Source organism: Heliangelus exortis, chromosome 3 (genome assembly GCF_036169615.1).
Source record: "Heliangelus exortis chromosome 3, bHelExo1.hap1, whole genome shotgun sequence".
Taxonomy (NCBI): domain Eukaryota; kingdom Metazoa; phylum Chordata; class Aves; order Apodiformes; family Trochilidae; genus Heliangelus; species Heliangelus exortis.
The window spans coordinates 93074705-93087177 of NC_092424.1; the positions used below are offsets into that span (position 1 = coordinate 93074705).

The 12473-nt window shown below is 35.2% G+C and overlaps 1 protein-coding gene across 1 annotated transcript in view; it reads left to right on the forward strand.

Moving 5' to 3' along the window:
- CSMD1 (CUB and Sushi multiple domains 1) overlaps nt 1-12473 on the forward strand; it is a 956173-nt gene that overhangs the window by 710095 nt on the left and 233605 nt on the right. The window contains exon 12 of the mRNA XM_071741767.1: nt 4053-4165. Within this exon, the coding sequence (XP_071597868.1) occupies nt 4053-4165 (113 nt within the window). The remainder of the gene's footprint in view (nt 1-4052; nt 4166-12473) is intronic.

Below are 12473 nucleotides of genomic sequence, written 5' to 3' on the forward strand. Positions count from 1 at the left end.
TAAATAAATAAAAAAATATAAATAAAAATACCGCTTATGTAAAATGAAAAGAACGTTGATTAATTTCAAAAATTTTATACTTAATTTTGGAGTTATGAACAAAATTTTCATGAAAGCATGCAAGGCCACTCCACTAAATTAAACATGCTTCATGGAAGAGTATAATAGATGATAGATTATATGTGATATATGACACATAACATGTCATAATGATATGATATAAGGTAATGTAATGCAGTATATAATATAGTAGGGCATAATATAATGTATCATATAGAAAGTGAGGAATTTACATAAATTTGAAGGAAAAAATTACGAACTAAATAGCTAATCTTAACATAAGGATCTTTAATATTGTCTGGGCTAACGGAACGTTTAAAATCCTGTACAGTTATACTTCAGCCATCTCATGTTTGTTGCATATGTTCATATTCCTTCCTTCATAACAGCAGCTTGTGATCAGAAGATATTTTAATTGTAGCTTTTTTGGAATGTATGAATCCTGATCAGAGAACAGAAAACAAAATTACAGGGTTAATGAACCAACAATGACTAAATAAGAGAACTACCAGCATTTATTTCATAACATTTATAGACATTCCATAGAAATCTAATGGATAAAGACAGTATTGAACACATTTGATAAGAAAATTAATTTTATATTTTAAGGCTTTTTAATACATATAAATTACTGAAATGTTTTACGTAATTAGAACAAATGCATGCACTTAACACCAATATAATCTGTTTAACTTAATCAGAATATTTTTGGAGGGACAAGTAAAGAAAATTCCTTAATTTTACATATTTTTAACAAGTCTATAGTATTTATTAATGGCTACTTTCTGAAAAATGATACCAAAGCATTTAGGATACCTTTATTTCCTTTGTCTTAAAAGTCAAGACTGGAAAATGATTGGATTAGTTATTTGGAGTAGCTGAAAAACAAAACAAGAAAAAAAAATCCTTTTTTAAGAACTATAACTATAACACCACCTATGACTATTTTTCATTTTTATAATATGTAAAGATGTCTATAGCAGATATTCACTTCAGAATCTGTTATTGGCATTTGTCATCCTAGTAGAGTGTTCTCACTAGAGACATGCAGTACTACTTCTTGTACTTTCTTCGTATGGTTTTTTTTTGGCTGCAGTAGATACTGTTTTATGCTTATTTTTCTACAGCCTGTCATGTAAGGTTACAGTACAGTGTTGGCCCTTCCATAATGTAGATTATATCTCTGATGAAAATGAAATCTATGTATCTGCCTTTTGGTTTGTCTGTTACTATTACCCTGAAAATCATTTGAGAAGTAAATGATTAATAACTTAAATACAGTGGAAATACAGGAAGGCCAAAATATTAAAATTAAGTGTCACAATAATTAGTAATGAATCTGAATTTCTCTTGTGACATTGTTTTTGCAGTTATTAAACACTGGATATATCATGCATTATGAGATTTCTTAAATATAAATTGGATCACAGATTTGCTCCAATTCACTTGCTTTTGCAAAGGGTCATAAATAATAGAACAGTTATGGTTGGAAGGAACCCTAAAGATCATCTAGTTCCAACGAGGATTCCCATGGTCAGGGACACCTTCCAATAGACCAGGTTGCTCAATGCCCCATCCAACCTGGACTTCAACACTTCCAGGACTGGGGTATCCACTGCTTCTCTGGGCAACCTCTTCTAAAGTTCCTCCAGCCTCACTGAAGAATTTCCTCCTAATTTCTTAACTAAATCTACCCACTTTTGGTTTTAAATCATTACCCCTTGTCCTGTTGCTACATGCCCTCCCCAGCTATTCTTTAGTCCACCTTCAGGTACTTATTGCATTAAGGTCTTCCTGGGGCCTTCTCTTCTCCAGGCTGAAGAATCCCAACTCTCTCAGCCTGTGTTTGTAAGAGAGGTGCTTCAGCCCTCTGACTGTCACTGAGGCTCTGGACACAGTTCTCCAGGTCGGGTCTTATGAGTGTGCAGTAGAGGAGGAGAATCACCTCCCTTGACCTGCTGGTCACACTTTTTTTGATGTAGCTCAGGATAAGCTTCAATTTCTGGGCTGCAAATGCACAGGTTTTCTGTGGATGCAAAGTAATTTCCTTGTAAAACACTAGGTTCACTTGCAGACTACATTATCATGAGGAAACTCATAACTAAATGTCAAAGTGATTTTCTTACCAGAATTATCTATTAGCTGGTTTTAATAACTTCTGTTGTATTTAATGAGGTTTGAGCAGCACCTTGCAGGGTTTTTTATTCTTCTCAGGGGAATGAGTTTATAGAAGATTTTTCTGGCTAGATTTAATTTATAATTTCTCAGGTTCGCTTGAAAAATAATATAGCTTTCTTATACTGGCCAAGGTTCTGCTGGCAGCTTAAATGCCAACATTTCTGCAGAAATTAAGAAAATATCACTATAAAAGCTTATGCGTTTGATTCTAAAACTTAATAGCTTTTACAATTTAGTTAGAACTAAATATGAAAAATATATTTCAAAATCCAAACTTAATTTATAAGTGATTTGAACCTTTCCCCTCCTTATGAAATTATCATGTCTGAACACAGAAACCTCAGCCCCTCCAGCTGCAAAATTACCATCTCAGCCACTGGAGCATTCAAGATGCACTTCTGAGTGCTTTATAATAAAACTCAGTACAGAAACTTTACAATGAGGTCAGTTATTGCAGGGTGTTTATAAGCCAATCATCCAATGAACATTGAAGACTGGTTAATGATAGGTCAGTAAACAAGCAATCTTAAAATACTTGATAGCAAGAAGAGTAAGGGAGGTGACAAGGTTTATATCAGAGGGTTGTGGTCAATGGCTTGATCTCCAAATGGAGATGAGTGGCCAGTGGCATTTCTCAACAGTTGGTACTGGGACCAGTGCTGTTTAACATCTTGGTTAGCAACGTGGAGAGTGGAATTGAATGCACCGTGAGTCTGATGAGTAAGTCTGGCACCAAACTGTGTGGTGTGGTCAGCACTCTGGAGTAAAGGAGACTGTCCAGATCTTGACAGGCTTAAGGTGTGAGCCCGTGCCAAGTTCATGAAGTTCAGTAAGGCTGGGCACAAGGTCCTGTACTTGTGCTGGAGTAATCCCAAGCACAAACACAGTCTGGGCATAGAATGAATTGAGAACAGCCCTAAGGAGACTGTGTGTTATATGAATGGCACAGATGAGGTTCTAGTGAGTTCTTCCGAATTCATTCTCTATATGAATCATAGAATGGTTTGGATTGGAAGGGACCTTAAAGATACCCCAGTTCCAATCCCTCTGCATGGGCAGGGACACCTTTCACTAGACCAGGTTGTTTCTCAAGGCCCCATTGAACCTGGCCTTGAATGCTTCCAGAGAGAGGGACAGCCACAATTTCCAGCATCTCTCCACCCTCACAGGAAGGAATCTCTTCCTAATGTCTAATCTAAACCTCACCTCTTCAAGTTTTAAACCGTTTCCCCTTGTCCTCTTGCTAAACACCTATGCAAAAAATTTTACCCCAGCTTTCTTTGAGGCCCCCTTTAGATATTGGAAAGCTGCTATAATGTCACCTCAGAGCCACCCCTTCTCTAGCCTGAACAACCCCAATTTCCTCATCCTACCTTCATAAGGTGCTCCAGTGATTTGTAACTTACATAGGACATGTAAGCTGACTTCCTCTATATTCAAAAAACATGGCAAAAAAAGCAATATTACTCAGCAAGCAAAAACTTTAATTCATACAGTCTACCACATGTAATAGCTTAATTACCTAATGAAAGGTTAGGTAGGAACAGCTTTATTAAAAATACTTAATCATTAATTTCAACAAAGTCATTCAAAATGTTGTTTTTATTTTTTTTCCTAAGACTTCGCATTTGTCGGATCCATATAGAACAGTTAATTTAATCAAAAAACAGCTGAAAAGAACACTACAGTAATACATTGTGAAGAGGCCTAAATATTATATTAATGATTCAAAAGACTGTGATTTTTAGTTGTAGAAGCAGTAGTAGTAATAATTTATGCCTCTGGAAATGACTTTACAATTTATTTTCATACAGACTCACTGGATCTAGTGTTCCTGACCTTATTGTGAGCATGAGCAATCAGATGTGGCTTCATTTACAATCTGATGACAGCATTGGCTCACCAGGATTCAAAGCTGTTTATCAAGGTATGAACTAAATTAACTGTTTTAAGCTCATGTAGCTTCCTTAATTAAATCCCAACAAATTTATTTCAAATAGGCATTTAGTCCTTTCACAAATTTAGAGGTTTTATACTGTCTGTATTATTAATTGTTATTTAATGGAGATATGTGTTTGCAGATGCTGACAAAATAACTATAAATATCTGAATTAAAAAAAAAGTAATTGTTCTAGTGCTTTTTGTTTGAAGATCAATACAGACTACAAATTTCTATTATATTTGAAAATTTTTAAATGCTACATTTGGCTAACCTGTGTAACTGCTTATAGTAGGTATTATTTGAAAACAGCAATTCATTTTCTCTGACTTTATTGGGGTCATTACAAAACTTATTTTCATGCCTCACCAAGAATAAGTCAGAATTAGTGTGCAACAGAAACAACACAACAATCATATTGCATATGATTGTGGAAATTAAGAAGATGTATAATAGTATGGAAATTTAATCCCCAGAAAGTTATCTAAATTATCTTAGCCTCATTTGTGTTACTTTTGTGTCAAGCAGGTAAGAACCTTGGCAACATAGACATCTTTAGTTTTCCTTGACTGTGAGCTTCATTTGGGTACTTTTTGAAGTTGATTCATTCTAGTAAAAAGTTCCTGTTGTCTTGTCAGAATGTGTGCATGTATTGGAATTTTCCATTTTTATAGGTTGGCTAGGCCTTGAGCTAGAAAGAGCTCTTGCTCATTAAATATGGTATCACCTGGTTAATTTCCATGTTAATTAATTTACCTTACGGATAAGGACAAAACCAATAATATTTTTAATAGTTTCTTACAGGCATGTATGGTACAAATTACTTTTGTACAGAAGATGCTGCAAAACATTGAGAGAGTGTTCAGTAACTGAAAGTCACTTAATCAGGAGAGTGGGAGCTATCCCTAAACATTTTCTGCAAACTGAAGCACCTTATCTACATGTTTCATTTCATTTGCAGTTACCTTATTCTTTCAATACTGAAATAGGCAAAATAAACCGTGAAAAGTTATGAACATTTTAGCTTCAAGTTAAGTAAACTCTACATTTATTACAGTAAAGACATTAAGGCAGGTTTGGAGGTTTTTTTAAGTGGTGTCTGTTGTTGATTGTGAACACTATGATGAAATTGTCACCAGTGGTCAGACAGGAAACCCAGTGTTAGTTTTAAACACCATTATTGTTCTACTGGTGGTCTCTCCATTGAAGCAGGGAGTGATGTTGTTGGTGTTTTTTCCTTAGTACTATATACTCTCCTTTGGAGCTCCTCAAACTCATTATTAATTATTTCCACTCACAGTGTGGACTGGATTAGTCCAGTTAGGTGAAGGGTTGTACCTTCATTGTTTCTGTGTGCATACATTTTCAGCAATATTTATTATTTAAATTGCTATTACCTACTTTTTTATGCACCTTATTTTGGTTTTTTCTAACGTCAACTGAAATCTACCAACCAAGTAGGGAGAGAGGGAGATGGAAGGCATGATGCCCTTCACGGTGGCAATGGCTTATCATAGGAATGCTCCACAGCAACAGTAATGGAATCTGCAGTTCTGTGATAATGAGAATAAAAATATGAAAACAAGGAAAAAGTGCCATCACAAGGGCTCTCAAAATACTTTCACAATTGCTTAAGTGAGATATTACAGATCTCTGATTTTAAAAATGGCTAAGACATTATGGTGTCAAGACAATGCACAGTACATTCAGCCTGAATATTTACACAGCTCAAGTATGTCGTGTTGCCTGAAGGTAATGAAAAACTCTTCATCTAAGTTAATTCTATCCCTTCTCTTGCCTTTTTTTTTGCGATTTTATCTGTTTTACTTTTGTTATCTCTGGAGACCATGTTTATTTAGGCAGTGTATTTTAGAATCCATTTGTAATTTCCATAAAACAGAACTAATGAGTATATGGTGGAGAGTTTTGCCACCACTTGTGTATTTGACACTTGGTATGTTTTTCCTCAATGCAAAGTTTTGAATTTGATCTCATTGTACCTCTCTGAAAAAGTTCAAAAATTTAAACCTATCTGCTGAGTGGGTTTTCTGCTATCATTTGTCTTTCTGCTATTTCTAATCTACAGGCATCTGGTTTTGTTTCTGAATTTATCTAACCTATCAAAGATATGTAATTTCATTTATGGAGTTCAACCTCTTACTCTGGGGACTTTCTGAAAACACCTGAAGTATGTGTAAACACTGTGAATTTTGCAATAGTAGGGGCATCTCTCTTATGAAGTATTTTGTTATAATTGCATTGGATTCTGAGTTTTGCTCATGCTTTAAAAGCAATTGTGAGTCATCTGTGTTTTTGTAGTTTTTAAAATTAATTCCAGAATTGTAAAATGTGAGATATCTACAGAGTGTAGCAAATGTCTTAATATGAAGGTGAATTATACTTTTTTTCTGCTTTACCTTAATGTTCTCATTATTTTTATGAGCATTTTCTCATGTTCTTTTACTGCTTAAAAAACTTTTATCTATTTGTGTTCTCAGCATGTTTACTGCTTTAGGTCAAGTGTAAAATCTTAAAACTCTATCCTGTCACAAGCTACCTCAGTGATCCTCTTCCCCTTTTCTTAACAGTCAAAACCTGTTTAACCTGTTCAAAAGTAGAATCTCATTTTAATGATGAAAAAGTTAACAGATTGGGATATATGACCTCAAAGACTCTGTCTTTATGGTTGCAGCCAGCTAAAAAGAAAGGAATCTACAGGCTTTGATGGTGTATACATGGTCTATAGAGACAAAGTTATACAAATATTTATACGTATCTTCTTTACCAGAAAGTCTGAGTTTTGTTCAGAATTCAAACAAGACTCCTTACACTCTTGGGCAATATTTTACATTTTACTGACTGAATCTTGACTTTTTATATATGAAGGCATAATGAATTTTTATATTAATATTTACAAAGTGTCATAGACTGGTTGCAGTTTATAGAAAATTTTTACTTTAGATAAACTTTGTCTCACTTTAATCCTGAAATAGAGAATCCTCATCTATCCTGCCTCAGTATGTTCATCTAAACATGGCATTAAACAGTACCTGTAAATAAAGTTATGCATATCACAGATTTTGTATATGAGAACTAAATTTAGTTCTATTTACTGTTTGCCTAGTGGATTAAGTGAAGAGGAATTCTCTCTGTATTCCTATGCATCTACTTTGATTGACCTTTGGAACTATCTTAATGTCAGAAATACGTAGTGCATTAACCATATGCTCTCTGTATTCTTGTTACTCAGATCTCTTTTCTTGATTTTGAATACAGTTGATATTTACTTTAAGCCAAATTCTGTGGTCTACCTAATTAGTCAGACTTCTTGGACTGTACAATGCAATCTGAAGAAAAATGTTGAGCTCTCTAGTAGCTGTCTCCATAAGAAAGCTTTCAGAAATAGGTCCTCATGAAGTATTTACTAGTTATAGTTTTGAATGCAGAAGACTAGCACTGTACCATTGTATGCAGTGGAAAGTGTGCTATGTAAGCAGGTGGTGAAACTAATGCTGGGATGAGTTTTTTTAATTGACAAAGCTGATAAATGGTTACTCTGTTAGAAAATACAATGGCTGCCTTGTTGTTGTGAATTATAAGGACTAAAATAATTTTTAAATTATCTGTTTGTGAGCCAGTACAGACAGGACACAGGAGCAACCACAAAACCACAGATGAAATGCACCGAGTACATTTATTTTGGTTACCTCACTAACTGGGAACCACTGAAGCAACACCCAGGCAGAGGCACATGAGCAGGTACCACAGAGCTTGGTGAATGCTAGAGGATCACCAAACCTGCTGTTTTCACCCATGTGTCAAAGATTGGCACGGGCAGTTTGACTCTATGCTTTGATTTTTCACACAGTGGGGCAGGAATCTTGCCTGTGTTATGTAAATATAGATCTTCTACTTGTCCTGCACACAAAGCTAGACAACACTTTGTACTATATATGTGATTTTCGACACTCCAGCTACAAGTCACTTGAGTGTGTTTACAATCCTCCTTGACAACCTTCCTTATTTCTTTACGATCTATGCTAAGTATATTATGAATAAATAAGATGCTACAGGCAATCTGATCTTATGTTAAACCTTCAAATCTCACTAGAAACATATTATTACAAAATGAGGAATCTTATTTACCTGTATTAAACGTTTTTTAAACGATGAAGAATAATCTGCATCTAAGGTTACTTTTCATAAAAAGCTGTTCTAGAGAGTGTCTTAAAGACCTTCATTCTCTGTTATAGATCCCCAAAAATCCTAGCAGAATGGTTCGATATATTTCTGGAAGAGTTCTCTGAAAGCATATGCATTTTCTGTGAAATTTCAAGGCCAGAAATTTAAAATGTTTTGACAGGGTATATCAAAACATTTATAGATATATGAAGTACTTTTCACTTAATATAGTTTCAAAGAACTTTAATACTCTGTCATCTTAAAATTTACAGAGAAATTTTCATGTGTGGTTTCTGTATGTGGTTTCAGATGTGTCCTTATGTTTTGCACCAAATTTTAAAATAATTTAGCTTAACTTGTACTTACAGTTGTAATAGATGAAGAACTATTCATATCCCTAAGATACACTCAGCTATAAATTTCTCATTCTTTTTAGTTAAGCCTATGATAAAACCCTGGGTATGGGAGTTCCCTCTATTTTTTCCTAAATTGTTGAACATGTCTGTTAATGCCTGTGTCTTCAGGGAGATTCTCAGGAAAGTTAAAATTGTGGAAGTACAGTAAGTGTAAACTACATATTTGACTGAGTAATCTACCTTAAATCCTGATATAAAGACTCTCCTTCAGTGACATTATGACACTTCATAATGGCAACTTAATCTTCTTTGAAAGAAGAAAAATATAAATCCCTGAGGTGGATTAAACTACAGTAATGTAGTGACAATGGTGGACCTGAATGAGTACTTCCCCGTGTCCTTTAGTGAGGCTGACTTACCAGCCTAGAGCTGGTAAAATTTTCATTGAAATTTTACCAAAATTTAAAATAATAAACATTGAACACACTAAATAAACTCTTAATAAATAAAGGATAATTGTATCACAAAAAGTGCATGTGTCTGCAGCAGTTCTGTTTCTGTGAACTTGTGAGCATCACCATGTGGGGTCATAGTAAAGATAGCTGATTCAATTATTGTACCCAATGAAACAGTTCTGCAAACGATACATTTTCAGTTAATTACCAGCAAATAATGATAAAGTGAATAGTTTAACGGGGTCTTTTTGCTGCATTATTTAATAAAATCAGTATAAATACAAATAAATATGTATACGCATAAGAAGATATGTTTATATATTTCTATGTATAAATCTATGCATAGTCACTGCTTGCAAACTAACTTGAAGTCCATCAAAGTTCTATTCAGACGTACAGGATTTTTTCCTTAAAATTTTCATAAAAATATACTCAGCACAATTTTAAAGATCGGCTTTAACATTCTTTTAAGTTTGACAAATATTTCTCAAACTAAAGTAAAATTATGATTTTGTTTGTAGAAATCACTTCAAAATGTGTTTTTCCATTCAGTATTATGTAGAATTTTTTTGTAATGTCACTGGGTTGATTATTTCTAAAAAGATCAATATTTAAAATTACAGTAGTGCTGTGAGCAGTATTTAAAAAAGCTAATAGAAACAGTTATAAAATTCACTGAATTTTTAGTGTATTGTCTTTGCAATTAATCTGTTAATTAATATACTTTGCAGTTGTGTTTGAAGACCAATACGTTCTGGCATGGATTATAATTCATATTTTGAACTTTAGTTTTATATCTCTAATGTGAATAAATCCTTTAACTTAAGAACATAATATTTTTTGTTTGCAGTTTTTGCCTTTTGATTTGACAACTAAAATCGCCTGTATATAATTTAATTTAGTAAATCTTTTTGTTAATCCATAACACAGGAAATTTCAAATTTGACAGCTGACAGAACATGTGTATTTTTATCATTAGAAATCCATTCTGTGTTATAAGATTATACTATACAATAAAACATGGCAATACCATGAAAAGAAAAAAGGTTACTTGTAGGATGGCCATCTCACAAAAAAAAGGAAGATGAAAGAGAACTTTAAAATTTGGCTCTGACTTTCATAATTTTGTGCTCAGTAATCTGGGAAACTGCAATGATATCTTGGTTTTTTTAACTGTTTTCTGTGTCTTAGTAAGTAGCATTTCTTTTGAAAAAGAAAAAAAAATCATTGGAGAATTAAACTGACTTTTTTTATTTCTTTTTCTCCTGAAGACCCAGAAGAGACAATGCAGAGTTCACTGCAACCCAGAAACTATCTTGAGACTGCACTTGTATTAGTAAATCAAATGTGTCCAGGAGCTGTGTTCTGCTGAGGCTACATCCACATAACATGGCCCTAGGGAGGATCCTTGTTTACCCACAGACAAATTGTTTGTGTGTGAACGCATGTATGTGTCTTGGGGGCAGGGCAAGAGGACTTTATTTCAGTGTGTGAATGATGTGCTTATTTCACTGCATTGCAGGCCATGATTCACGTTTCCTTAGCAGGAAACTGTATAGCAGGAGAGTATATACTACACCTGATAGGGCAACTAGGCTGGTGAAGGGACTCGAGCACAGATCCTATGAGGAGAGGCTGAGGGAGCTGGGGCTGTTCAGCCTGGAGAAGAGGAGGCTCAGGGGAGACCTCATTGCTCTCTACAACTACCTGAAAGGAGGTTGTAGCCAGGTGGGGGTTGGTCTCTTTTCCCAGGCAACCCTCAGCAAGACAAGAGGGCACAGTCTCAAGTTGTGCCAGGGAGGTTTAGGTTGGACATTAGAAAGAATTTCTTTACTGAGAGGGTGATCAAGCATTGGAATGGGCTGCCCCGGGAAGTGGTGGATTCTCCATCCCTGGAGATATTTAAAAAGAGACTGGATGTGGCACTCAGTGCCATGGTCTGGTAACTGCAGCAGTAGTGGATCAAGGGTTGGACTTGATCTCAGAGGTCCCTTCCAACCGAGCCAATTCTATGATTCTATGATGGGATATTGTTAGGTATGGCTGAAGATAAAAAGCCCATCAGGTGGTGCTGGAAGGTTTTGCAGAACACAAGGATGAAAATTTGATGCAAGCCTGCCCAGCCAGTCTATTGAGAATGGGCTCTGGTAACCATGACCAGGTGGTGTCTGAGAGAGTGCTGGTAGACTTCACCAGGAATTGTGTTAAAGCTTAAGCAGTAAGTAAGTAAGTGGCTGCAAATCCAGTGCTGAAGCTTAGCCTTGTCCCTGTTTTATTTAGCAGAAGGGATTGAGGCAGGGTGGTTGGCCTAAGAACAGTCTTGGATGAAAATTTTAATTAACTAAATTAATAATTAACTATTAATCAAATCATTAAATTAATTTTATTTTGCATTTTATACTTTATATTTAGTATACATATTTTATATTATATTAATATAGAATTAATTTAAATTATTATTTTTAAAAACATTAATTGGTGTAACTTTATAGTGAAATTCTTTCTTTTCCTATTTCTGTGTATTTGTGTGGGTGTTGTGGGTGAAGCCCTATAGGGGCAAGGAGAGAGAGATTCTCTGCATTTTCCTTGAGTTGCCAGACATGATGAGACAGCCTTGCCATAGCTGAGATGCAAGCCCATATAGTCAAAGGAGAAGGAGAATAGAGATTCTCTTCAATTGCGGAGCTGGCAGTCCAGGCTTAACATTGTTTCCTGGTTGGGGCCTTGATGTCTGCCCAGTCCTTTGTTACCAGGTTGCTGATGTGTGATACTGGTGTGCTTCACACAAACCTTCAGCTGCACTGGGTGTCATCTGCATCCTTGGAGGCCTGATCTTTGTCCAGGTAACTGTAGATGATCACAGACAGTGTAGAGTGTCTAAGCTGTATAGTGTGTACAGTACAGTGTTTAAGCTTACTATCCCAACAAAATATTTACATTTTCCTTTAGCTATGAACTGCTCTGGTATGGTTATATGGAACAATTTAGACTGAATTCTAAGCTGTGAGGTTTCCTTTATTTATTTGTAGAGTAGTGTTACATTATGTTATGCTCTACATCAAGTGTGTTATATTAGGGAGAAAAAAGTCCTGTTTGCCTTGTACCTGTTGCTGAATCCTTGGAAAGAGATGGAAAGTGTGTGTTCCTTAAGCACTTCCCAGGACTCTCAGCTGGATGAGAGGACAGGAGTAAAGAAGGAAGCATGCACAGTAACAAAAAAAGTCATCTTAGGTAACAGGAAGCTCTCTGGAGGTAGAAGGGGGGCAATGCAGTATGTCTTAAAGCTAAAAAAGAAAAAGTTCC